Here is a 25,888-nt window from a genome sequence, read left to right as displayed (position 1 = left end):
GGATGCAGTAGATGCAGAAGGGATGAGGCAGCTTGCAATAACAACAGCAAGAGGGACAGATCAGGATTAGATAACTGGGGAGGAAAGATAAGACAAGGTAGAAAAACTGGACAGGAGGGAGATGACAAGTGCAGTAAATGAACTTGAAAGGTAAGAGGCTGCAATAATAGATCAGGAGAGATATGAAAAGGTGCAGTATCTGCACTAGAAAGATAAGAGGGGCTACAATAACTACACAGGAGACCAGAGACAGAATATAATAACTGAATTAAAGGGGGGGATATTCAGGATGGAATAATTCAGTAGCAGAGGTAAGATAGTAAGCAATACTGGAACAGGAGAAACATTAGGCAATTGCTCTGGGTTCTCCTTCCTGTTAGAGACGGCTCTGGAGCCAGTGACATTCAAGAACGATGTGGCTGACTTGCAAAGAGAAAAGAAGTATTTCCTCTGGAAATAGTAGGAACAGGAGTTTGTCAATGTGATAATAAAGTATGAGGAAAGAAACCAAGTCTACCTGAAAATTAAGATATGAAGGGTAATAAGGTTTGAACTGAGACTTGAAGAACTAATAATTTTAACAGAGTTAGAGGGTATACAGGCAAGAAATTCAAAGGGTTGGAAACTTTGACTCACTCATGCTTTTAAAATACAATTCTTGAGCACAAATTCTGTTCAAAGTACAGTGAGTTACAGAATATGGGAATGAACAAGCAGGAAACTAAATTTATGTAGCTTACCTTTTAACAGAGAGAAAGATATTTGCTTATAGTTGCAATTACTAATAAGTATAGAAATTCTGGGAAATATGAACTGTTCTGGATGATTTGGGAAGGTTTTCCTAAAAAAGTAAAATGTAAGTTAAGACTTGGAAGATGAGTAAGTCTTAACTATGACCATGTCTGGCTTCATTTCTTTTGGATATATATTTACAAGAGAGACACTTGATCATATATATGATCTTTCCTGGCACCCTTTGAGATTTATAATTCTGGATGTCATTAACCTCAAAATTTAGGAAAATTTCAGCCAGTTTTATGAAATAGCTATTATTTTCATTAGTTCATTATTATTTATAAAAATTATGAAATCCTGTCATCTGTAGGAAAATGGATGGAACTGGAGGGTATGATATTAAGTGAAGTAAGTCAGACACAAAAAGACAATTATTCTCTATTGTTTGTAAGTGAGAGCCAAAAAAAAAATCTCCAGTATGAACACAGAATGTTGATTATTAGAGCCTAGGAAGGGTGAGAGGGAATAAAAGGAATTTGTATTTAAAAAAAAAATAAGGGAAGTTAAGTACAGTTTATGGATTCTGACAAATAGACTAATATGTTAATAAGAGGAGCTATGTGGAAATATTTGGACACTGCAATTCTACAACTTTCACTTTGTAAATTTAGAACTATTCTGAAATTAAAAAGTTAAAATGCTTACTTGCATCTACTTTATTTTTTAAGATTTATTTTACTTTTATTGGAAAGTCAGATATACAGGGATGAGGAGAGACAGAGAGGAAGATCTTCCATGCTATGATTCACTGCCCAAGTGACTACAACAGTTGGAGCTGAGCCAATTCAAAGCCAGGGGCCAGGATCTTCTTCCAGGTCTCCTACGCTAGTGCAAGGTCCCAACACTTCAGACCTTGCTCTACTGCTTTCCCAGGCCACAAATAGGGAGCTGGATGGGAAGCAGGGCTGCAGGGATTAGAATTGGCACCCATATGGGATTCTGGTGTGTGCAAGGCAAGGACTTTAGCCACTAGGCCACTGTGCCAGGCCCACTTGTATCTACTTTAAAGAATGAGCCAGGGCTGGAGTCCCAGGCCAGAAGCCTGGAACTCCAACCATACACATACATGGTTGACAAACACTTGAACTATCTATCATCTGCTACCTCCAGGGTTGCATTAGCAGGATGCTGAGTTGGAGTGGAGCAGCTAGGACTTAAGCTGGCACCCCAGTGGGGACAGTAGGCCTTGCAAGCTATGGCTTGACTTGCTGTGCACATCTGCCCCTCAGCAAGTATTTCTTTAAATAAACTTTTTGCCCCATTTTTTTATATCTCTTTTCCTTGTTGAATTACCATAGTTAATGCATTCGTATGCTTGATGGCCTCCTATAGTCTCTTATACTTTCTTCACTTTTAGAGGGTTCTTTTTTCTTTTCTAATTTGGTATTTTCAAATGATACTCTTTGAATTCTCTAAATTTTTTTTTTGCATGACTGAATCTGCTGTTGAAGCTGTATGTAAAATTTTTCCGTTCTAACAGTATTTTTTAGCTCCAAGATTTCTGTTTTATTCCTTTTTATGATTAAAGTGGGCATAGATTATGAAAATTTGCTGAGTTGGAAAGAGAATAGGTTGATGGATGTGACAAAAGCAAAAGATTTGAGAACTGCCAATGTCAGTAGGTTGAAAATTTACCTTTGCAATATCTGAAAAGTGACCTACAAAATCAGTAAGAAATGGTTGATTTATTGACTTTAGAGATGGGGTACTTTAAAAAATGTTGTCTAGAGCAAGATTATGGAAGAGGTGAAGAGAAAAATAATGAAATGAATGAATGAATAAAATGAATTAATTGTTTATGTGAATTTGGAAATCTTTAAGAAATTGGTAAGAACTGCCTGGAGAGAGAAGGCAGGTGCCAGAATTCTTAATAAGTAATAAGTCAGATGTCAAAAATAGATAATATGGAAGAGCTAAAAGCAAAGCAAAAGGCCTCTCTACATGAGGAAAAGCAGCATGGGGAAGAGTCAAACTATAGAGCGTATTTCTCAATTCAGTGGTTAAAGTGAAGAGTTTTCATTTTAAATATTTTTTACAGCATTTAATCTCAACTTTTTTAACTTTTTAACTTTTTCTTTCATTTTATGCATTTTAGGATATTTTAAGAAAATCAGCCATTTCACTAACAGAGACTAGGTGATGTTCTGGCAAGTGAAGTTTGCCAATTACCCCATTTTCTGCATGCCTATGAATAGCTCTGGGCTTCTCCTGTTTCCCACAGGGATAGGATGAGGATGGCAGCACTCCATGGACTTGGTGCAGCTGCTCTGTCATGTTTTAATTTTGAAAACTAAATGCTTTTCTCTAATATGTAAGAAGGTTGTTTTTCATTTTCTCTCTTTTTTTTTTTCACATTAAAAACAAATGACATGGGAGAAAAAGAGACTCACAAGTTCTTGGCAGATAAATTTTTTATCTCCCAGAATCATAAGTATAAAACAGAGTGACAAAGAGTTTCACATTATGTGCATTTCTCTGGTCACTTTGCAGCGTTGGGATGGATCACTCTTCACTGATGACTTTGGTGTGAACTTCCCGGCTCTTGACCCGCAGTTTGTTGACCTGGGACTCGGCAATGTCAGCCCTCTCCTCGGCCTCCTCCAGCTCGTGCTGGAGCTTGCGGAATTTGGAGAGGTTGACATTGGATTGTTCCTCCTGTGAATAGAAAAGTTTGTGAGGGGGAAAAAAAATGTTTAGTGTTTCTAGAGTCTCAGGTCAGTGGGTCTTGAATTTTGTTTTCCTTAAAGGTGATTCACTCCAGTAAACTTTTAAAGAAACCTTGAGTTTTGTCCTTTCTCCCCAGATCCACTCTCCTTAGGCTTTTTGAATTCATAGGTAACAAGGAATCACTGATGACACTTGTCTCTGAACTTCTGGAAAAGCCAAGCATTTCAGGGCTTCTACTAAATGTGATAAGTATACAGCTTTGTTTATTTACTTATTTTTTTAGAGTTCTGAGGATGAAGCCAAATTTGATAGAAATGAATATAAGCAGTTGATATTATACTAAACTATTATATTTAAATGTAAATTATTGCCACTTAATGAAGGTTAGAAATTAAATAAGTTCAGTGCTTCCAAAAATAGTTTCATTGTTCTCTGATTATGCTTGAATACACTGCAGGGCGTTTGAGGAAACTAATTTTAGTTTAATTTCCAATGATCATTATTTTTAAAAGTCCCATTTAGAACCATCCACAATACAGCATTCAAATTTAGGACATCATAAAGCTTAGCATCACTAAGGAATAGAACTTGAGGAAAATCTCAAGTCTTGCTGTCATAGATGTGAAAGTTGTGGTGTGCGTGTGAGTTTGTGTGTATTTGTTCTCTTTTCCTCCTTCATCCTCTGCCCTGGCTGTCTCTCTCTCTGCCTCTCTCTTCTCAGACCTTAGAATTTAGGCAAAAAGAAAGCCCTCAGTGACTGGAGGGTCACCCTTATGATACGTATGTGTATACACACACATGCACACTTAAAAAATGGGTACGAGTTGATTACTATTTCAGAGAAATCACAGGATGAGGAAAGGAGATAAAATGGAGTGCCAAGAATGTGCTACTTTGAACATAACTAAAGCCTTTTGAGTTCCAGAATTCTAGATTCAGCTACTTACTTGACATTTTCACCAGCTTATACAATGGCATTCATACTTCATGTACTCGAAACAAAATCTATTCTCTTTTTGCCCTACAAATCTGGTTTTTCCTTTCCCACTTTTGTGTCACACTGCTCACCTGGCGACTCACAGTACAAACCTGATGAACTAACCTTGACTGATTTTCTTCCATCTCTCATGCACAAATTACTAGCATATCTTGTAGCTTCTGCCTCAAAAATAGATCTTGAACCTCTGCATTTCTATTCCTGCCCTATTAATACCTTAATCTAAGCCACCGAACAACCTGGAAAACTTCCTTACATATTTCCCAGCTGATCATAATCGCTCTCTATGTTATCCAAGAATCCTTTCTGCACAGAGTCGCCAAGAAACCGCTCATAAAATGTAAATCATATCAAGGGCAATTCCACTGAAATCCTTGCCTGGCTTCCAAGTGCTCACTGCATCTGAGGGAAAATCCTGGTACTCCGTGTTTCCTAGGAGACCTTGTAGTTGGCCTCCCCCTTAGCTCACAGTCTTTTCTTCTGATTCCTTTTAGGTCTTGAGCTGGACATTTTACAAAGCTCTCTATTTTACCTGCCCACTCCCTGGAACATGCCTCCTTACTTCATCAAGTGCTTCTTTCAGTTGCTTTCCTTTCGCTCTTCCTCATTGACTAGTCTTTCCTTTCACCCCTCGAAGTCCCTTGGCCTGCTCACAGTTGAGGATGGAAGCCTGCCCCGTCCGCACCCCAAGTCCCCGACTCACCGCTTCCTCGGCTTGTCTCTTGTAAGCTTTCACCTTGGCTTGCAATTTGTCCACCAGGTCCTGGAGCCTGAGAACATTCTTACGGTCTTCCTCAGTCTGTAATGAGATTTTAAAGCATCCATTTCGTTATGCTGAACCCAGGATTTTCAGTCTCGAAAAGACTTGGTGAAAACCTAGACAGGTCATTTCCCTTACTTGGTAAGTGAGTTCCTTCACTCTTCTCTCATGTTTGCGTAGACCTTTGACAGCCTCCACGTTGCGCTTCTGTTCACTTTCAACTTCTGCTTCAAGTTCACGTACCTGGAACAAGATGGATATCTTACAGATAGTGGCCCTTTCCAGTCTCTCTGTGAATCCCTATTAACTCAAGTGGGCACCATACTTCTTTTACTCTGCTTTACATGTAGTTTTTGACTGTACTGTGATTACTGTGCATTATTACAGTACATGCTGTACATGATCTATATTGCTGTAGATGCTACATGACTAGCACAGTGTTAGTCCAGTTACTCCATTGAAAGTTCTCAAGCGACAAGGAATCTCCTTCATCTCAGTATAGTTCCAACCACCTCGTAGTGCTAGGTATTCAAACCTATATATTGGATCACAACGATGGTAATTCATGCTGCACTGGGAGACCCACCCTGGCCTCCAGCTTCTGGATCTGCTTCTTGCCACCCTTGAGCGCCAGCTGCTCGGCCTCATCCAGGCGGTGCTGCAGGTCCTTCACCGTCTGCTCCAGGTTCTTCTTCATGCGCTCCAGGTGGGCGCTGGTGTCCTGCTCCTTCTTCAGCTCCTCCGCCATCATGGCCGCCTGTGCAGCAGGGAAACAGACTCGGTTAGGAGAGCTGAGAGAGCGTGTCGTGCTGCACGTCTCCTCCCCAGTGTGTGGCCCTCTGCTCACATCAGTGATGGCCTTCTTGGCCTTCTCCTCTGCGTTGCGGGCTTCCTGGACGATGTCCTCCATCTCTCCCTGGATCTGGGAAATGTCGGTCTCCAGCTTCTTCTTGGTGTTGATCAGGCTGGTGTTCTGGTTAAAATAACAAATTTAGAAACAGTAAGTATATGAGCGCAAGTGATGATGCCTGAACGTCTATTGAATTCATAAACATTACTTAAATTAACTAAGTATAATGTCTCTTGTTCCATCAATAAAATCTGTGTTGAGAATACATTTTTAAGACAATCAACTTGCTGTCACAGTTCAAAAGAAATACTGTTAGACAAAAAAATCATTCAAAATTTTATTCTACATGAAACATTATGGAAATTCCCAGATGGCACTGATTTCAGCAATAATTTCGTTTTGATCACTTTTACCTTTTATTTTCTATTACTATACTCACCTGAGTATGGAGGAGCTGCACGCGTTCACTGGCATCCAGGAGCTCTTGTTCTGCAACTTTCCTGCTCCTCTCCGTCTGCTCCAGTGTGGCCCGCAGCTCCTCGATCTCAGCCTGCAGCAGGTTGGCTCTGCGCTCTACCATGGCCAGCTGCTCCTTCAGGTCCTCTTGGCCACGCAGGGCATCATCCAGGTGCAGTTGGGTGTCCTGTGGAGAGAACCATCTGTGAGCCATCCCCTTCTCAGGGCTACCATCATCCCTTCCTCCTGGGAACACTTCCTGGACCCATTACCTTCAGGATGCCCTGAGTGTTCCTGTAGTTCCTCAGGGCCTCAGCAGCCATGCGGTTGGCGTGGTTCAGCTGGATCTCCATCTCATTGAGGTCTCCCTCCATCTTCTTCTTGAGCCGGATGGCGTCATTCCTGCTCCTGATCTCTGCGTCCAGCGTGCTCTGCATGGACTCCACCACTCGAATGTGGTTTCTCTTCAGCTGGTCGATCTCCTCATCCTTTTCAGCAATTTTCCTGTCGATCTCAGACTTGACTTGGTTCAGCTCAAGCTGGATGCGCAGGATCTTTCCCTCTTCATGTTCAAGAGATGCCTTCAGGACAACAAGAGGCAATGTTAAGGGAATGGAAGGGCGTAGTTTTCTAGAAACAGGAGTGACTATGATCCTTGTACTACCATAATGCCTCATAAGTCATATGGCAACAGGGATACGTATGAGATATGTGCCATTAGATAATTGTGTCACTCTACAATCCTATAGATCTACAGGATATAGCATACTATATGTTAGGCTAAATTTTATGGTCTCTCCTAGGCTACAAACCCATATGACGTGTTATTGTATTGAACTCTGTAGGTAATTGTAACATATGGCAGTCTTCATATATCTGAACATATCTGAACATAAAAAAGGCATGCTAAAAAATACTGTGTAATAGGAATGTTCACCTTCTTTGACTGTCTTATGAGACTACTGTTGTATATTTTCTCCCTTATTTCCTGAAATGGTGCTTTGTGTGGTATGACTGTATGTACATACCCCTGGGAGAAATTTCTGCAGTATGTTATTGTTGATTTTTAATACTCTCCAGTTAGGTCATGCTCTTGAGAACAGGGCCTTTTATTTACTCACCTCTGTGTTTCCAATGTCTGTCACAGTCCCTAGCATGTACATAGAGCACTTGTATAAATCACTTATTACATCACTTGGTCAAGTTTCCATCCTCAGCCTTAGTACACAGAGTAAAGATGATTTTTTATTTCTTCTAATTTACTATTCCTTACATTCAGTAGAACCTGATTCTGATCATTGCTTTTCAGAACATGTAAAAATATCTGTACCTCTGCCTCCTCCAAGGCAGCCTGAAGTTCTGACTTCTCCTGCTCAACTTGCTTCTTGATTTTTTCCAATTCATGGATACGTTTCCCTCCTTCTGCAATCTGTTCCGTGAGGTCTGATATCTCCTCTGTTGGTGAACAAAAGTAGAAACATTTGTCCAGAGAGGGAAAACATTATGTAATAGCTTTTGTTAAAGAACAGATGAAACCTACTTACGTTGCAAATTCTTATTTTCCCGCTTCAAGGTTTCAAGCTGGTCTAAGGATTCCTCATAAGCGTTCTTAACCTTGAACAGTTCTGTGCTGAGAGAGCGGGACTCCTTTTGAGAAGCTTCAAGTTCAGCATGAGTTTCTTCATACTTCTGTTTCCACTCAGCCAGGATCTAAAGGACATGGAATGCCAGGAAGATTAGTGGAGAAGTTTGGATGGGATGAAAGCTGTCTTTTTGGCAGCTTTCAGGTACATCTGAGGTGATGTGGGACTGAAAAATTATTGTGATTGAGAATAGATACCACAGAAAAATCACCTCTTGCTCCTCCCTCACACATATACTGGCCAGTGGAGTAAGAGCTACTGAAAACTGTGCAGAACTGTGCCCCGATGCTTTGAACAATGCAGAGTGTGCAGGCCATTGTCAACTGAAGAGACACTGGACAGAATACCTTATCAAAGTTCCTTTGCTTTTTGTCCAGGGCTGCGCAGGCAGCATTTGTCCTCTCCACATCAATCATGAGGTCCTCCACCTCATTCTGCAGCCGCTGCTTTGTCTTCTCGAGAGAAGCACATTTTGCGTTGACAGCTTCCACGTGTTCCTCAGCATCCTGCAGCCGCTGGGCCAGCTTCTTCCTAGAAGGGGAAACATGGGCAAAAGAGGTGAAAGGTCATGGGCAGAACTGGCTGTTTCAGAGTTGATATTATGGAGACACACTTCTTGAACATTTTGCTAATCAAACTCTATCAGCTATAGATAGATAGATAGATAGATAGATAGATAGATAGATAGCTGATGCCATGTTAATTCATTCCCATTGTCTTACTACCAAATTCCAAGAAGCAAATTTCAGTTTTGCTGTACTTCATAGTCAAGCTGAAAGGCTATCTTTGATAAGCATAAGCTAACATTTTATACCTCACAGTAGCTGGTTTATTCTTTTCTTACAGAATATCTTGACTGGCTGTTGTTCATGTTTCCATTTGATTTTCACTTCCACAGGGTATTCTTGCCTTATATTCTAGTAGGCTGTTGCACAGTAAGGACTCAAATGCTACATAAATTGAAATATACTTAATTTTGTCTATTTAAGTGTACTCCATATGTTACCAGTTTTTCATGAGGCCGCTCATTAAAAAAGAAGCTTTCCCAAGCTGACTTGAGTTTTAGTACAAGAGTTCCCCTCACAATCTCTTCTGAGGCAGCCACTAAGAAGCAACTCCCGGCAATGAGACTGTGCATTATTCACAGAGCAAACAGTTGTCTTTCATCTTAAGCTTTCCTCTGGACACAGAGTTTCATTCCTGTGGAGTTTCCCCCCACACCACAGTTCAGTTTGGAACTTTTAAAATGTATTGCATGATAAACCCTTTAAAAAACAATATTTCCTTTCTCATTGGGGGCCTTTCTGTATGCATTTTGGTCTTTATCAGTACATTTTTGCTTTCCTCCTGCAACTTGTCAAAGTTGCAAAACAGAAGTGTGATGGTTTTTCTCTTTCATACCTATCACCCTGGACTACTTTTATTTCAAGAGGCCTAGAGGAAGGAGAGGCACAGGACAGGACAAACTACTCTTGCTCTTCCTGCACCTGTTTAGCTAGAATAAAGCCAAAAGTTTCTCCTATTTAAAAACAAATAGCAACAACAAAACGGTACTCAACCTTCACTTGCCTTCTCTTTGTATTCTTTGGCATAATTCCTTTCAATAGATAACTTAGAATATTTGTTTTCTTGCTTAGGTTTGCTAATCTCATGCATGTATTACCCCAGGTTTTTTAAGTGCTTTGGGAATAAGGCCTTGTTTTCACAAGTAGTACTTATTTGATATTTCAATTTTAACTAAGTCTAGAGCATACTTGGCCTCCTCCAGCTCCTCCGTGCGCTGGATGGCGTCCGTCTCGTACTTGGTCCTCCACTGGGCAACCTCACTGTTGGCCTTGGACATTGCCCTCTGCAGCTCAGCCTTGGCTTCCTGCTCCTCCTCATACTGCTCCCGCAGCAGGTCACAGTCGTGGCGGGAGGACTGCAGGGCATGGGCCAGGGCACTCTTGGCCTGAGAACATAGAAATTGGTGTCTTAGCTTGGTATATGAATTTTATGAGAAGTAAATCTGTAAAAGTAGGCAAAGAGAACCACAGAAACAAGCATAAAGATAAACATTGGACTGACCTTTATCTCTTCTTCAAGCTGCCTTTTCAGCTCCTCAATCTGTTGTGTGAATGCTTGTTTGCCCCTGGAGAGCTGAGAAACTAATGAGTCCTTTTCATCTAGCTGGCGTGAAAATTCACCTGTTAACAACCAAGAGCCAGAAAATTCAGCCTGACTTTGGAAATAAAGGTTCTACATTAGAAGCTGGAACAGTTTGAACCTGATACAGACTGTATATTAAAAAAATCATCAATATCTGCTCTAACACTGATGAGTAAAACTTGGCAACACTGAAACGACAGGAGAACTTTGAGGCAAAGTATTTGCTTAGAAACAGCATGAAAGGTTTGGCAAGATATTTAAGATTATTTGACCACATCTGAAGTCAATGAAGAAATGTGAAGAGAAGTGTAAATCAGAGTTGAATATACCAGTTCTTTTTTGTCTAAGACAGTAATGTTGTACTAGTTTACTTTTCATTGGAAGTTGATTGGAACAAAGAATTTATCTTGTGAACAGCTTGAAAGAAAGCATTTATCTTGTAGGAGACTTTGAATAATTGCCTCTGTAAGTGGAAATGATGTTCAAAAGAAAACTCTATAAATATGTTTCTGTATGAAGAAATCATTGAGTGTCCTTCCGTTGCTAGAATGAGTTGGTTCATGGATGCCTGATCAGTCTCCATACTAACTGATATTTAAATCTGTCTTGACTCTTTCATAATTCATCACTAGATTGCATTAAAAAAGTGGAAAAACCTCTCAGCAGCTTTGTTGAACTAGTTATCTGGAAACCTTGTCTTGACATTTGTTAAGTATCACATTAATATGTGTTATTCATATTCGTGAGTGACTGGAAGTATGTATTGAGGAAGAGAGTATAAAAAGAACATTTTGACTTCTTGAGAATGTAGTTTTTGTTTCCATGAAGTGTACTGACCACTTTCTACCAATAATCAAACCTTATTTTGAGCTTTTTTTTTATTGGAAAGAACAATATTTGAAAGAGTAGATCTTGAATCTTTTCACCTGTAGATTATTTTCATATCCTGAGTGACCCATAAAACAGTTTCTATCTCCCTACCTCTACTTTGGATGGTAGGAATTGGTGCCAGTCCGTTTGAAAAAAAGAAGAGTAAATACAGAGAATTTTCAATTTGGCTGCCAATGCGCACTCTGCAAACATCCTTCTGAACGTGTCTCAATTGGGTTGTGTCCCTGGCTATTCCCTTATTTGACCGGTTGGCAATCAAGTTAAAACAAAACAAGATAAAACTAATAAAAAGCTAGAGTAAGCCTTCTTGGACATGTCACCTGCTTGCTACCAGAACCTGTCATTTCTTAAATGAAGAAAATAAAGTGAAAAACAGCCAGGAACACATTTTGAAAAGTGAATACAGACACTGCGAAGATATATTTTGTGTTTGCTAAGTTTTTAAGATTAGAGTTAAATCTGCTTTAAAATGCTGAAAAACAGCAGGCTTGGGCCTGCCTGTCTATCTGCATAAGTACTTGTATATGAAACAAAGCAGCTACATGTCAGTGAATTAGTTATGTGTTCATATTAGTGGATGCTTTCCAGGGAGGGAATTCATTAACTCAAGATACCTCAATGCAGAATTTTCCAACAAATTAACCGCCCAAGGTAGATTTGTCGTTCAAGTAGAACACTGACAAATACCTCACCTGATTCCGTCTGCAGGCGCGCTCTCTGTGCCGTCAGGTCGTTGATCAGCCGCTGCTGCTCCTCCTCCTTGGTCTTCAGCTCACTCACTTGATCTTCCAGGGTGCGGCACATCTTCTCTAGGTTTCCCTGCATGCACAAGGTGGAAGAAGGCATCTCAAGCATGTATTTGGATCACAAAAAGTTGAACGTTTCAGTGACCCAAGCAGTCCATTGGAGCTGTGCTACTCATTTATTTTGAATTAAAAAAAAAAAACTATCTTAACAAAACAGAACAGGAATTAGGAAAGAGTGACAAAGGACAGAGTTGAGACACCAATCACTCATAAATTACTTTGTGAAGTAATATCCAACTTCAACCTGCAACCCAAGCAGATCAAGCTGCCATTGGGACAATTGGGAAACCTGAATCCTGTATCTGAGGGCTGGTTATAATCCTGGATCCTCTTCACTTCTGATCCAATATCATGCTGATGTACCTGGGAAACAGCGGGTGATGGCCCAATCACTCGGGTTCCTGCTACCCATAGGGGACAACCAGATGGAGTTGCTGACTCACTGTATCAGCCTGGCCTACCCATGGCTGGTGTGGGCATTTGCAGAATGAAGCAACAGATGAAACATCCCTGTCTTCCTCTCCTTTACACTGTGTCATTCTTCCAAATAAATCAATAATAATAATACTAGTGATAAACTCTCAAACTACAAGAGTTGACATTTTCACTCTCCATAATATTTCACTATTGCTGTTAAATAGAATGAGTACATCAGGGCTGTTCCCTTTCAAGTTTCCAGCCTTGGATCACCTGTTACTAACGATTATTGAAATACTCCCGTTTGTCCTGCAGAAGTCCCTGAGACTTAAATCATGATGGTACCTTGGATTTGGAGACGGTCTCCATGTTACTAGCAAGGTCATCGATCTCCATCTTGAGCTCGCTTTTCTCCTTCTCCAGCTTCTGCTTGACCCGCTGCAGGTTGTCAATCTGCTCCCCAAGCTCAGCCACGCTGTCTGCGTGCTTCTTCCTCAGGGTGGCTGCTGTGGCTTCGTGCTGCAGGGTGGCCTCCTCCAGGTCCCTGCGCATTTTCTGGAACTCAGCCTCCCTCTTCTTGTTCATCTCGATCTGGGCGGACGTGGCCCCACCAGCTTCTTCCAGGCGCTCGCTGATCTCCTCCAGTTCCCGGGAGAGGTCAGAGCGCTGCTTCTCAGCCTTGGCCCTGGAGGCCCGCTCAGCCTCGATCTCCTCCTCCAGCTCCTCGATGCGGGCCTGGAAGGCAGGAAGTGCACAGCTTTGGCTTCTGTGTATTAGTTAGAGATGGTTACATGTTAGACTGGAAGCAGTCAGGTGCCTACCTGTAACTCCTTGATCTTCTTCTGCAGCTGCATTCCAAGGGCCTGTTCATCTTCAATCTTGCTTTGCAAAGTGCTCATTTCAAACTCTTTCCTGTTACAAGAGAAAAGCATTTTATGTCCCTGAAAAATTCATGGTAGACACCTCATAAGACTTTTGTCCTCACTGCTTACTTTTTGAGTTTCTCATCAAGTTGCTGCTTGTCGTTTTCTACATCCATTGTGGATTCCTGGGCCAGTTTCAGGTCTCCCTCCAGTTTCCTCTTGGCTCTTTCTAGGTCCATCCGGATTTTCTTTTCTTGTTCCAAAGAGCCTTCAAGCTAAACATTGATGATTCATTACTTCGGTTCCTTTTATCCCAGGTTGAACTTTTAAACTTTAATTGATATATAATGAGTAAATTCTTTTGATTTTTCTATGAAGTAGGCAGATTTATTCTACTGGTATTTATCTAGCTCAAGGATTCACCATTTACAAGGTGAAGTGTGCCTCATTATCACATTATTATAATGAACTGCTACTGAGGTTTCATGCTTAGTGAATCTTCCTACTAAACATTTTACCACACAGGATGTAAGTCATGGTAATATTTCCCAACCATGACCTTTATTAATACCTTCCTTTCACAGGGACTGTCTATTATATAGCTGATAACATGTAACATCAGATTTGTCTTATACACGACTTATTCAGAATGGTTTTTGTTCCGGGGAAAGAAAAAACCTCATTGATAATTAGAACTTTGCTATTGCTGTGCTCCTGCTTAGAATGCCTCTTCTCATATTCCCATCATCACTAAAGGCCAGTTAAAGATCTGTTCAGTTGGTATAGCTTTTCCTGGTGGAAACATTAACTTGCATTTCTCTTAATTCCTTTTACCCATATGCTTGGTACATTATGAGAATATCAACTTATGCTTATTTCATTATGAATCTTTAAAAGAAGATATTTTTACATCATCTTAGACTTACATCATCCACTTGCTGCTCCAGCTTGATTTTAGCTTTGGTCAGGGTGTTGACTTTGTCCTCCTCTGCCTGCAGGTCATCCAGGGTCTGCTGGTGGGCCTCTTGGAGGGCCTTCTTCTCCTTGGTCAGCTTGGCGATGTTCTCATCCAGGCCTGCCATCTCCTCTGTGAGGTTTTTCACCTTGGGAAGTAAAAAGACTTAGGACTGAGTATTACATTTTGGCAGATTCAGTTCTGTGTTTTATTTTGTGCTAGAAACTCACAACCTTTCCACATGTGTGTTTTCTACCTTGTTCTCTGTGGCATGCTTCTCCTTTTCAACCTTGGCCAGGGTCAGCTCAAGGTCATCGATGTCCTTCTTGAGCTCTGAGCACTCATCCTCCAGCTTCCTCTTCTTGGCCGTCAGCTCAGCATTGATCTCTTCCTCGTCCTCAGCTCTTTCAGTCACCTCCTTGATCTTGGCCTCCAGCTGGATTTTGGTTTTGATCAACTGGTCACACCTTTCCTCTGCATCAGCCAAGCTATCTGCTTCCTGAGAAGAGATAATAGGTACATTTAGGTGTGGTATTGCAGGATATCTTCTAGTTTTAGTAGCATGTTGACACCAAGAAAGTTACCCTTTAAGGCCTCAGGTTAAAATTTATTGGCTTTCCACCATCCAGAAAAATATTTGTTGGGCATTTATAACACTGGAGACCAGAAAAAAAGCAAATTTAATTCATGATTCCTGGTGAAATTCCGATGCAGTTCTGCTTGCTGTAACCTATATTACTGTAATGGCTTATGCTTTCAAATCCATCTTCCTTGTTTGGTATTATTTTCAGGAGTGTTTAGTATTTGAAAAGCCAACAAAACATAATTGTGTATTTGGTAAGTTGCTTAGAGGAACGGATAATAGCAGATAAGTAACTTAAAGTAAAACATTCTCCAGTGACAGAACAGTTTGAAGTGATGGCAAGAACTAAGTGGACTGGAACACAGTAAATGGCAGTGTTTGAAAATAGCATGGCTGTTTCTTATAAGAGCTAGGAGAAAGTGGAGAGCACATGGGTACTATTGAGAAACTCATATACTAGTGAAGGGATAGGAGTAGGTTTAGATGAAGTTGGGATACCCCTTTCAGTTTTGTCTTGATTATTGATGGCATCGTGAACTTCCCAACCTTGAAAACCCTCATTTATGCAAGGCACATTAGAGTCATCGTGCCAATCCAACCCAGCAATTTTGTGATTATGTGTCCACAACCAATAGACCCCGTGAACCAACTAGTTTTCCTTCTGAATTCAGACAACTAAATAGTAGTATTTAATGTTTCTTTTCATAATTTTGTTAGGAACAACTGAACTGTCTTATTTTTTTATGCTACAAAAACAGTTAAGATAGTGGTTTTTGAGCACAATATTTCTCTTCAGGTATTGGGATGTTAAGGGGGACATCAGAATGAAGAGAGCAACCTCTTACACTTTGCAGAAAATGAGCACTATCTATAAAAAGCTTTATTATTATCCTTGCCATAATGCTGCTATTCGGATATTACAAAAGATGGAAAAGCAAAGTTGAACAGAAAGTTGCTAGAGGAAGGCTGATGGAAAATTCATAATACTGTTTTCAAGGTGACATGTTTTTATCCAGCATTTTCTTTGACTTCCTTGGCAATATTGTTGTTTCTCCTGTTCTTAGTTTCACCTTTCAAAAGGAAACAAAATCATATTTCCTGTCCATATATTCTTCTAGAAAAAAAAAATAGCAGGGGAAAGATCAGTTATTTCTATTTTCCCCCTTCTTTACAGCAAGGAATTCTCCCAGTGTGCTTTTTAGTGATGCTGAATGTGAGTGTTCACAGAACATTTCAGCATATTTTGAAATAGGAGAGACTGACAACTAGTCTCTCATTAGGTGGAATCTGGGCTGTTCCATAGTGTTCTTCCAGATGAACTCCAGCATATACTTGGAACAAATGAGTTCAGATACTCACAGCTTGAACTTGGAGCTGCAGGTCATTTTTCTCTTGCATCAGAGCAACCATTTTTTCCTCCAGTTCTTTTCTTTTGGCCTCAGCCTTTGCAAGGTTTTCTTTGGTTTTTTCAAATTCTTCCTTCATGTTGGCCATCTCCTTCTCGGTCTCTGCACTCTTCAGGAGGGGTTTGATCTTGAAGTAGAGCTTCATCCAGGGCCAGTGCTTGACATTCATGAAGGCACGGACATTGTACTGGATGCAGAAGATGGACTCTCTGTGATACAGAAAGAGATGTCAGATTAGAGCAGGAAGCAGGATGAAAAGGCTGATGAGGTTGAGTAACTTCTCTTCATGAATACCTTCTCTCCACCATCTTCTGGTACTCCACTCTTGCCAGGAACCCTCTGCACATGGCCTGGGTTCTGGTGATCAGCTGGGCCAACTTGTCATCTCGCATCTCCTCTAGGAGCCCCAGGAGACCAGCTTTGAAAAAGACCTGTGCCCAGACAGTTGTGATTCAGAAACTTTATGTGAAGAACAAAGGGAGGGAGACAGACACGGCTAGGACAGAGATGGGCTACATCCCATCGGGGAGATGTAGAGAATAAGAGTACCTTGGTGTGACCAAATTTGTACTGGGTGTGGTCAATGTCGATGGACCCAAGGAGCTTCTCAGAAGCCTTCTTGCTGTCGATGAATTGTCCTTCAGGGATAGCGCTTGCATTTAGCACCTTGTATCTGTTTGATCCAAACAAATAGAAGAGACTTCTGTCACTTTTTTCCACAACAATAAATATTCCTGAAGCAGCATAGCAATCTAACATATACAAGAATAATATATTCCCCTTTATCCTCTTTATATTCACAGAACTTGGCATGTCCATGCATGTGAAAAATTTTTTTTCTCTTCAGTTTTAAGAAAAATATAAGAAAAAGTATCAGTGAAAAATTAAAATGGCAACATCCTCCTAAATAATTCACAATGAGAATGTCTGACCTCTGCTTGAAGTCAGCGTAGAGGATTCTGCTTGGGAATCCTTTCCTGCAGATGCGGATGCCCTCCAGCACACCGTTGCACCTCAGCTGGTGCAGGACCAGTTCATGCTCCATGGCACCTGAGAGGAAGCACACACAAGCCATAGGTCATGGAAGCCAGCAGACACACAGGGGCTTGTGTGGGTATCACAAGTATCTTACCAGGAGTCTTGGTTTCATTGGGAATGATGCACCGTACGAAGTGGGGGTGAGTGCTCCTCAGGTTGGTCATCAGCTTGTTCAGATTCTCCTGTGGACCCATGGGAATATATTATTGAAAAAAACCCACTATTTTCATACGTTCATATTGACATACATTATTTTTAAGGTCCTGGCATTGGGTTAGTTCTACTGAATAGTAACCAAATTAGAATTTTCAGATTTATCCCTGAAATTGCTGCAGATCCAATGTGTCCTTCTGTTTTCTATTTTTGTGCATTTTAAGTGCAATTTTATATTACCTGGGTTTTTTTTTTGTAATACTAGTTGTTGTTAACTACTGTTGAATTTCATGATGTATGCTACAGATTTAATGTATTACCATAAAATATGAAATAATGTACCTGTATTCTTTTGCCCAGATTTGTGTTCTGGTTTTGTTACTTCTTACTCATCACTTAGGTCTTTCTTTCCCTAGCTTTCAGTTTTCTCTGCCTTTCTATCACATGTGCATTTCTTATCACAGACACAGAGCTGTAACCTTTTGCTGCTTCCATAGAAGGTCATGTGTTAGTGTTTCTGGGACTAGTCAGAAAATTCCTGCCATATTACCAAATGTGAGACATTTTCTGTCATGTGGAAGCTTTGGTTTTTTTCAGATATAGAGCTTCAGTTATTAACACTGAACTAGAAGTAAAATGACCACACAGAAATGTCAATATTTCTTAAAGAGTTTCTTATCACTCTTAATTTTCTTATTTTCTTCCTTTGACTAACCCTCCAGTTGCTGCCACTGTTCCTGTACCCTTGTTGTTCTATCTTAACTGTTGAAATCTACCCATTTCCATTTTATGCCAATGTATAGTTACATACTTAAATGACTTCAAGGTTCTCAAAAGCTTCAAGCATATCTCATGCTGTATCTACCTTGTCCTAATTGGGTCTTTCATGTGTCAGTCAATCCCATCTGCAGGTCATTTGAGTTGAGTTTTTCCATCTCATGCCTGACTCTGTACTTTCCTTGCATCCCTCTTGACTCTTGAGTCTTCTCTATAGTGAAGTATCTTCCAAACAATCCAGAAACTCCCCACACACAGTTTAGTCATCATCAGCTGATTTACCTCCTGGAGTCACATCTGGGTCTAGCACCTTTGTAAGATTAATTTCCTTTCCCCACATTAGTGAGTAAATTTTAATATCTGAATGTTAAGTAGAGAGGCTAAAGTTTACCCTGAAGAGAGCAGACACAGTCTGGAAAGAAGACCCCTTCTTCTTGCCACCCTTCTTGCCACCACCGCCGCCACCACCAGATTCTGAAGACAAAAAAAGCACAAGCAATCATAAGTCAGATTTTTCTGTTTATGTTTTACACATCGAATGAACGAGTAATTCACTGAAAACCTACCTGCTTCAGCAGCTGCTGCCCCAGAGAAGAGGAAAGCCAGAGTCTTCATTGAAGATTTCTGGTAGAGCCCCACCACAGTCTCGTTCAGGGGGTCCTTGTTCTTGTCCAGCCAGCCAGCGATGTTGTAGTCCACAGTGCCCGCGTAGTGCACCAGTGAGAAGTGGGCCTCCACCTTGCCTTTGGCAGGCTTGGGCTTCTGGAAGTTGTTGGACTTGCCCAGGTGCTGTTCATACAGCTTGTTCTTGAAGGAGGTGTCTGTGGCCTTGGGGAACATGCACTCCTCTTCTAGGATGGAGAAGATGCCCATAGGCTGAAAGATTGGAAAGAAACCATTGCCATTTGAATTCTTTTTGCTTAAAAAAAGATAGGAGATATTAACACTCCCAGTTCCCTTAATTCTATGGAATTAATGAAAACCCAACATTTTGTTGAAGAAGTCATTAATTTAAGTGCCTGTCAAGATCCAGGTGCTGTGCAAAGCCATCTAGTCAAATTTGTCTTTATCGCAAAAACCTTCAACCATGTTTCTCCAAGTGTGACTGAAAAATTGGCTACATCAAAATCACTTGATAAAATGCAGATTCCAAAGCATGCCACAGTTGCCAGCAAGTATTTCTAATGATAAGAACAGGGAAATTCTGTAATTTCATCAACTAGTCCTTGTGAACCTTAGCATGACAGGAGTGGGAGAGTCCATGTTGTGAAGCACTGGAAATGCACGCTTTATGTTCAAGTTATAATGAATCCAAAGATGGTGAGAAAATAATACATAAAGAATATTCTGGTCAGTGCTGTCTATAAGGAAAGGCAGCTTTAAATTATGATATTTCATTGCAAACTGTAAGTGTGGAATTCTGAACTCTGGAAAAAGATTTAGAAAAGAAAAAAGATTTAGAATAGCTACCTCAGAGTTGACAGAAGAAAGCATTTTGTTTCTAAGTAGCAATCATTACCGTGTACTGTACTGTGAGTTTTTGGTTTTATCTCAAATATTGTTTAGTAGTATAATCTGTGGTCCAAAAAAAAAAAAAAAAAAGAAAAGAAAAGAAAAAGCAAGCAAACCTTCTCAATGAGCTCAATGCAGGCAGCCAGGTCCATTCCAAAGTCAATGAACTCCCACTCGATGCCTTCCTTCTTGTACTCCTCCTGCTCCAGCACGAACATGTGGTGGTTGAAAAACTGTTGCAGCTTCTCGTTGGTGAAGTTGATGCACAGCTGCTCCAGGCTGTTGAACTGAGGGTTTCAAACACCAGAGTGTGAGTTTGGAAAATCCACTGGCGATTTGGTAAAACAGATCTAAGTAGGGGGATTTTTTTTTTTTGGTCATTTACCCAAACAACTCACATCAAAGATCTCAAAGCCTGCAATGTCCAAGACCCCGATGAAGTACTGCCTGGGCTGCTTGGTGTCCAGCTGCTGGTTGATACGGGTCACCATCCACAGGAACATCTTCTCGTAGACGGCTTTGGCCAGAGCGCCCACTGCATTGTACACCTTCACAGAGAGAGTAACATGTGTCAGTGTTGTTAAAGCCATGTCTAGGTGGCTTGGAAAGTGTATGATTCATTGAGGTTATGTGTTTACCTGCTGCACATTCTGGCCTTTGGTGACATACTCGTTGCCGACCTTGACCCTGGGGTAGCAGAGGGCTTTCAGCAGGTCAGCAGAGTTCAGACTCTGGAGATAGGCTGCCTTGTCAGCAACTGCAGAGACATAATTCAGGCCCCCAACATGACATACTCTTCGGGCCACATTCATAGGGGCAGAATATTGAGGAAATCACCTTCTTTATAAAATAAATTTGCCTATGCAAAATTTGCCTATGCTTATCAGAAACTTGACTGTAAAAGAGAGATAAGTATAAAATTTAAAAGCCTGTATCCTCCAGTAGGATGCTGGACTCTGGCATTGTTCATGGCTACAATGTCGAGAAGCACTTTAATAACAGCATGATGGACTTATGACTGGTCATGAAGGACCCATTGTAACACTGGAGGGAAAATCAGTGGGGGAGGTAAGGAAGGGAATGGGAAATCCCAGAGCATATGGAACTGTATCATAAAAGAATAATTTAAAAATAATTTTTTAAAAAAAGATAAGTTAACAAAAAAGCCTATGTCCTCTTATTCAACTCAGATTGGTGTTTTTTGGTACCTTCTGTGCCATCTGGCTCAGCTTGCTCCTCACGTTGTTTCTGCTTGAATTTCATGTTCCCATAATGCATCACAGCCCCTGTGAGCTTATAGATGGACACTCTTTCATCAGAAGTGAAGCCCAGAATGTCAATGGCACTCTACCAAGAGAGATGAGAAAGCAAAAGTTAAGGCAGAAAACTTTAATTTATTTAGATGTTATTACTTCTTTGGATAGTGTTTCTTTTTTTGGGGGGTGGAGGGTAGGCTAGCTACACATGATGCTTACATCTGTGGCCATCAACTCTTCTTGGTCATCAATACTGGGGACTGTGATCTCCCCCTGGCTGACGAAGGCATAGTCATATGGGTTGGTGGTGATCAGGAGCATTTCTGGGCGACAAGGAATTCAAGGTATGCATTTTGTATTGGAAGATGTTAGTGCAATAACTGTCTTGTAACCCATAAGTTTAAGTTCTTTCTTACCAATTAAATCGGGCTTCTTGTTGGACATGATCTGATAAAAAATATGATAACTTCTTTCTGCCTTTAGCTGGAAAGTAACTCTAGACTTCTCCAGAAGATCTGCAGACATCAGGTTAGAGAACAAAATAGAAAGTGACCTGGAGGGGTTTTGGAACTTGTCATTAGCTAAATCTCACTAACCCCTGGAGATTTCACTTAAATGTTTATATGAGACATCACATATTACATCTCTACACACAACCCCATTTGCTCTTAGCACATCTAGAGAGAAAGCAAGACATTCTTGGCCCAAGACGGTTTCATATCCTATGCAGTGTATTGTTGATATTTGGACTGTAACTGAGCCCTCTCTCCCCAGGGTCTCCTGTCACTCTGTAGTAGAGAGCCACTTTTGAGTGAAAATGACAGCTGTCAAGGCTCAGACTAAGAAATAATCATATATTTTCAACCCATGGGCAATTCACTTGCCCCTAATGGTTTTTTTTTCCTTAGAAAAAAAAATTATAACAATTTTGAAGCTGGGATAATTCAGACAAGCCTAAAAGTTCCTGGCAGTTCCTACAAAATTTATTAGCTCTATGACTAGAATGAGTAAAGCACACTGTGAACTGTGGATAAGACTGGCATTAACTGTGGCATGTTTGGCAACAGACCCCAGGCTCAGCAGGAGCTGCAAAGCATTCCTCTGAACCATCATTTATCATTCTTGGATTCCATTTAAGAGGTTCTGCTACTCACATGTTTCAATATCAGCAGAAGCCAATTTCCCTGTGGTACCAAAGTGGATCCTGATGAATTTACCCTTGCAAGTAAAAAAGATGATGTTACATACAAAATTTGAAGCACATAAGAATGATGCAATTGAAACAGTTCTGTTTCTCTGGCATCTATGAGAATGCCCTATGCGACCAAGAGACTTACAAAGCGAGAGGAGTTGTCATTCCTCACGGTCTTGGCATTGCCGAAGGCCTCCAGCAAGGGGTTGGCACTGATGATTTGATCTTCCAGTGTCCCCTGCAAAAGCAAGAGTAGTTCTCATATCTGAAACTTGGGGATTTTTACTTCATAGCCCTGACAGAGCTTGAATTCCTCCATTGAGAATCATACTCACCTGCATTTTGCCGGAAGGAGCTTCCTCCTTCTTCTTCTCTCCAGTGACTGCAATTGTTGCAAAGTACTGGATGACACGCTTGGTGTTCACAGTCTTCCCTGCACCAGATTCTCCACTGTCACAGACCAAACATATGTGAGAAGTGAAATTCTGAGAAACAAAATTACATCTTCCATTTTTCATTTTATGCGTTTTTTCATATCTCTGACAGAAAATTTTCTAGATCTTTCTCCTCAGCCTGCATATAGGTCACGTCATTTATGTTGGATTTTAATGACAAGAAGATAAGTTAATTCATTACTCAGCATGCATTTCTACGTGTCAGATTTTTTTTTACATACGTAAGCCTGGTTCTGAGGGTCCAAAAAAATAGCTACTCAACAACTGTGTAATAAATGTATGGGTATTCTTTAGCTTTCTTAGACTAGGTGTGAGGATTCAGGTAAATCTTCAATGGCACATGCATTCCCTAATGAGATCTTATAAATGAATTAATGGCAGTATTCCTAATATGTTCCACTTTGAGGAGTCTATAGACTGCTTACTACCAATTGTTGGTCTTCAGCCAGGCTCTGAGAAGATATTTTACATTTCCTGATTTAAAGAAAGTTCTTTGGATTCTTTGAAGCACTGTTATTCTACATTGTGACTCAATCTATACCCTGTAATGAAGCTAAAACAGCATCTGCTTCTAGACTGATCATGCCACTGCTTTCACTGGTTTCTTTTGAGCTATCATTTTCCCAGTGGGAATAAAATGCCAGTAAGTCCCAGAATAAAAATACATACGTGATCAAGATAGACTGATTTTCGCGATCTAGAAGAAAAACAATGGACAGTTAGTATGCTTGAGCAAAACTTTCTACAGGAAAGTACCAAGGACATTTTTGTGTAAGCGCCATACTATCCTAGCTATATAAAATTATGGATGGTATTCTTCAGCCTCTCAGGCTGAGGAAGAGAAACACAAAATACTTCATCTTAAGTTCCTGAAGATGCTAAAATGAAATTAATAGCTAAACTTATTTTAGGGCAACAAAAATTAGAAATTAATGCATACTTTTTTCATAGAATGCATTTTTCCATGAACTCTTATATATATATATATATATATATATATGGCATATGGCATATATATATATGACATACATAATGCAGATAACTTAAAATGCATAGTGTAGTAAGAGTTTAGACTAATTTGTTAGCTTAAGATATTGCTAATTGAGTTAAGGTCATGGTGCAGTTCCTAAGCGGGTCAGTTGGTCTCAAAACAAAACATAACAAAAATGCCTTAGTGCCATACACAGCCACCATAAGTATGATCGGCATTCTTTAACTACCATTTGAAAACTCAAACAAGATCAAATGCCCTAGTTAAAGTAAAATCCTTTTACTAGTGTGGAGGAGACCCTCTGTATGTATGCATCTCAAAACATTTTAAATGAAGGACATGCTGTTAAAACTAAGACGTACTGATGACTTTAAAGAGATGACTGCTTCTAAAGTCTCTAAACACAATCACCAAGAAACTGAAACACTAAAAAGACAGAATACATATTTTTTTTCATTTCTTTTTTGACATACGTAATTTAGCTGGGCTTATCTTACTCTTATTGCTGAAATATTTGAAGTAAATCATGTGTTTAAATAAAAAAGTCTACTATAAACGCAGGTAATGGAGGTGGAGTAGAGGCTGGGGTAACATCATGGCAGTGGACTGAGATGAGCTGAGTGTTAGCTCCAGCTTTGTGTGTGCGGTTGCCTTTCTGTGCTGCAGTTACCTCTTCCAAACAGTCACGGGGTTGGGGAAGGCAGTTTCCAAAGACTGTAAGAGCTCTAGAATTTTGTGGCCCTGGATGGTAAGTAATTCACAGAAAATCCAGTTGAGCCACTCACCAGTCAGCATGAACTGATAGGCGTTGTCAGAGATGGAGAAGATGTGGGGCGGGGCCTCCTGGCGCTTCTTGCCTCTGTAGGCTGTGACCACCTCGGGATTGTACACCGGAAGCCACTTGTAGGGGTTGACAGTGACACAGAAGAGCCCTGAGTATGTCTGTACCAAAAGAAGCCCACAGAAAAGAGTATGATTATTTGATGGTTATTTTAACCAGCTACTATTCTGCAAAAAAAAAAAAAAAAAAAAAGTCAACCACCTGCATGTGCAGAAGGCCATGAGAAAGAACTCACGTAGATCATCCAGGCTGCATAACGCTCTTTGAGGTTGTACAGCACAGCGGGCTCATGCAAGTGGGTCATCATGGCCATGTCCTCGATCTTGTCATATTTGGGAGGGTTCATGGGATAGACTTGGTCATCTTTTACAGTTACGGTCTGCCCAAACAACAGAGGCAAGGTTAAACACAGCAAGTGTCAGCTGCCCTCTCCCACAGTCTGAACAGCTCCAGATGTTTTACTCACAGCTCCGGCTTCAGTCTTGGCTGTCACCTTCCCCCCTTCTCTGCTTTGCACTGTTGCTTTCACAAAGGACTCCTTAGGGTCCACCACAAAGACTGATGACTTGGCATCAAAAGGCTTGTTCTGAGCTTCAATTCGCTCCTTTTCAGACTTGCGGAGGTAAGGGGCCGCCTCCCCAAACACAGCCATATCAGCATCGGAACTCATGGCTGCAGGTTCTTGGCAGCAGCCCAGTTAAGGATCCTGCCTGGCAGGGGAAGAAAAGAGATTGCAGAAATTCAGATTCACACAAAAAAATATTGGTTCTTTGATTCACAGACCAAACTGAGTGCTTTGAGCAGGACATCAGGCATGAAAACCTTTTTGGCTTGGTTGTAAATGAAATGTCAAGTCTCCCTGTACTGTGCCAATGTTGACAGACACTTAATCATGCATTTGGAAGGAAACTGCTACTGTTGTTGCTGGCTTACCTACTGTGATACTGTAGCGGCACTGTCTGTTTCATTTGCTATGGAAATTAATCTTTATTAGCTTCAGGTCATTGGCTTATACAGAACACAGGGCTAAAATGATGACAGGATGTTTTCCAGCTCTTTCAACTTGAGCTTTACCTTCCCAAATGGATTATAAGCACCTTGCAGGCAGGGACTGCTCTTGGTAGCGTCCTTCACCACACTTAGCACACATGCTGGCTGCAGAGAACAGCTCAAAGCTGGCTTTGTGAGTGAGACGAACAATAGAAATATGTTGCTAAAATTTCAGCAACTGCTTTATATGTGGTGAAGGTCTTCATTATAGACATAGACCTGGGAGTTACAAAGCCTGCCCAATATGAAGGAAAGCAGAGTTTTGTTATGCACTGTCTTGTTAGAGTTTTATTACACATCAATTTCTCTTTTTCCTATACCATAAGTTTAACAAAGTTAGCTTTTTCTGCCATCATGACTGTTTCTCCACGATTCACCACAAAATG

At 40.6% G+C, this 25,888-nt stretch overlaps 1 protein-coding gene across 2 annotated transcripts; it reads right to left on the bottom strand.

Annotated features, from left to right (window-relative positions):
* Window positions 1–3,248: 3,248 nt before the first annotated feature.
* LOC121169648 (myosin-4) lies at window positions 3,249–25,125 on the bottom strand. 2 transcript variants are annotated; one of them, XM_041000217.1, is made up of 38 exons: window positions 24,919–25,125; window positions 24,688–24,831; window positions 24,397–24,553; window positions 23,290–23,317; window positions 22,501–22,615; window positions 22,311–22,403; window positions 22,128–22,191; window positions 21,390–21,488; window positions 21,193–21,296; window positions 20,926–21,064; window positions 20,356–20,474; window positions 20,116–20,265; window positions 19,834–20,004; window positions 18,761–19,081; window positions 18,597–18,650; window positions 17,370–17,457; window positions 17,170–17,287; window positions 16,787–16,910; window positions 16,532–16,668; window positions 16,191–16,446; window positions 14,505–14,747; window positions 14,220–14,396; window positions 13,423–13,568; window positions 13,252–13,342; window positions 12,776–13,165; window positions 11,900–12,026; window positions 10,236–10,354; window positions 9,923–10,119; window positions 8,516–8,699; window positions 8,070–8,235; window positions 7,856–7,980; window positions 6,798–7,106; window positions 6,509–6,712; window positions 6,067–6,192; window positions 5,806–5,976; window positions 5,358–5,462; window positions 5,163–5,258; window positions 3,249–3,450 (listed from the first exon to the last, which is right to left on the bottom strand). In XM_041000217.1, exons 1-38 carry the CDS (start codon window positions 25,120–25,122, stop codon window positions 3,298–3,300), a joined length of 5,814 nt encoding a protein of 1,937 aa, XP_040856151.1. In that variant the 5' UTR covers window positions 25,123–25,125; the 3' UTR covers window positions 3,249–3,297. The 2 variants fall into 2 exon arrangements, with proteins under 2 accessions (XP_040856151.1, XP_040856150.1); XM_041000216.1 differs by having other exon boundaries at window positions 18,597–18,679; window positions 18,772–19,081; window positions 24,919–25,122.
* Between the last annotated feature and the right edge of the window lie 763 nt (window positions 25,126–25,888).

This window comes from Ochotona curzoniae, unplaced genomic scaffold, assembly GCF_017591425.1.
Source record: "Ochotona curzoniae isolate NIBS_2020 unplaced genomic scaffold, NIBS_Ocur_1.0 scaffold_2453, whole genome shotgun sequence".
NCBI classification, from domain to species: domain Eukaryota; kingdom Metazoa; phylum Chordata; class Mammalia; order Lagomorpha; family Ochotonidae; genus Ochotona; species Ochotona curzoniae.
This window is presented reverse-complemented; position numbering and strand designations above follow the sequence as displayed.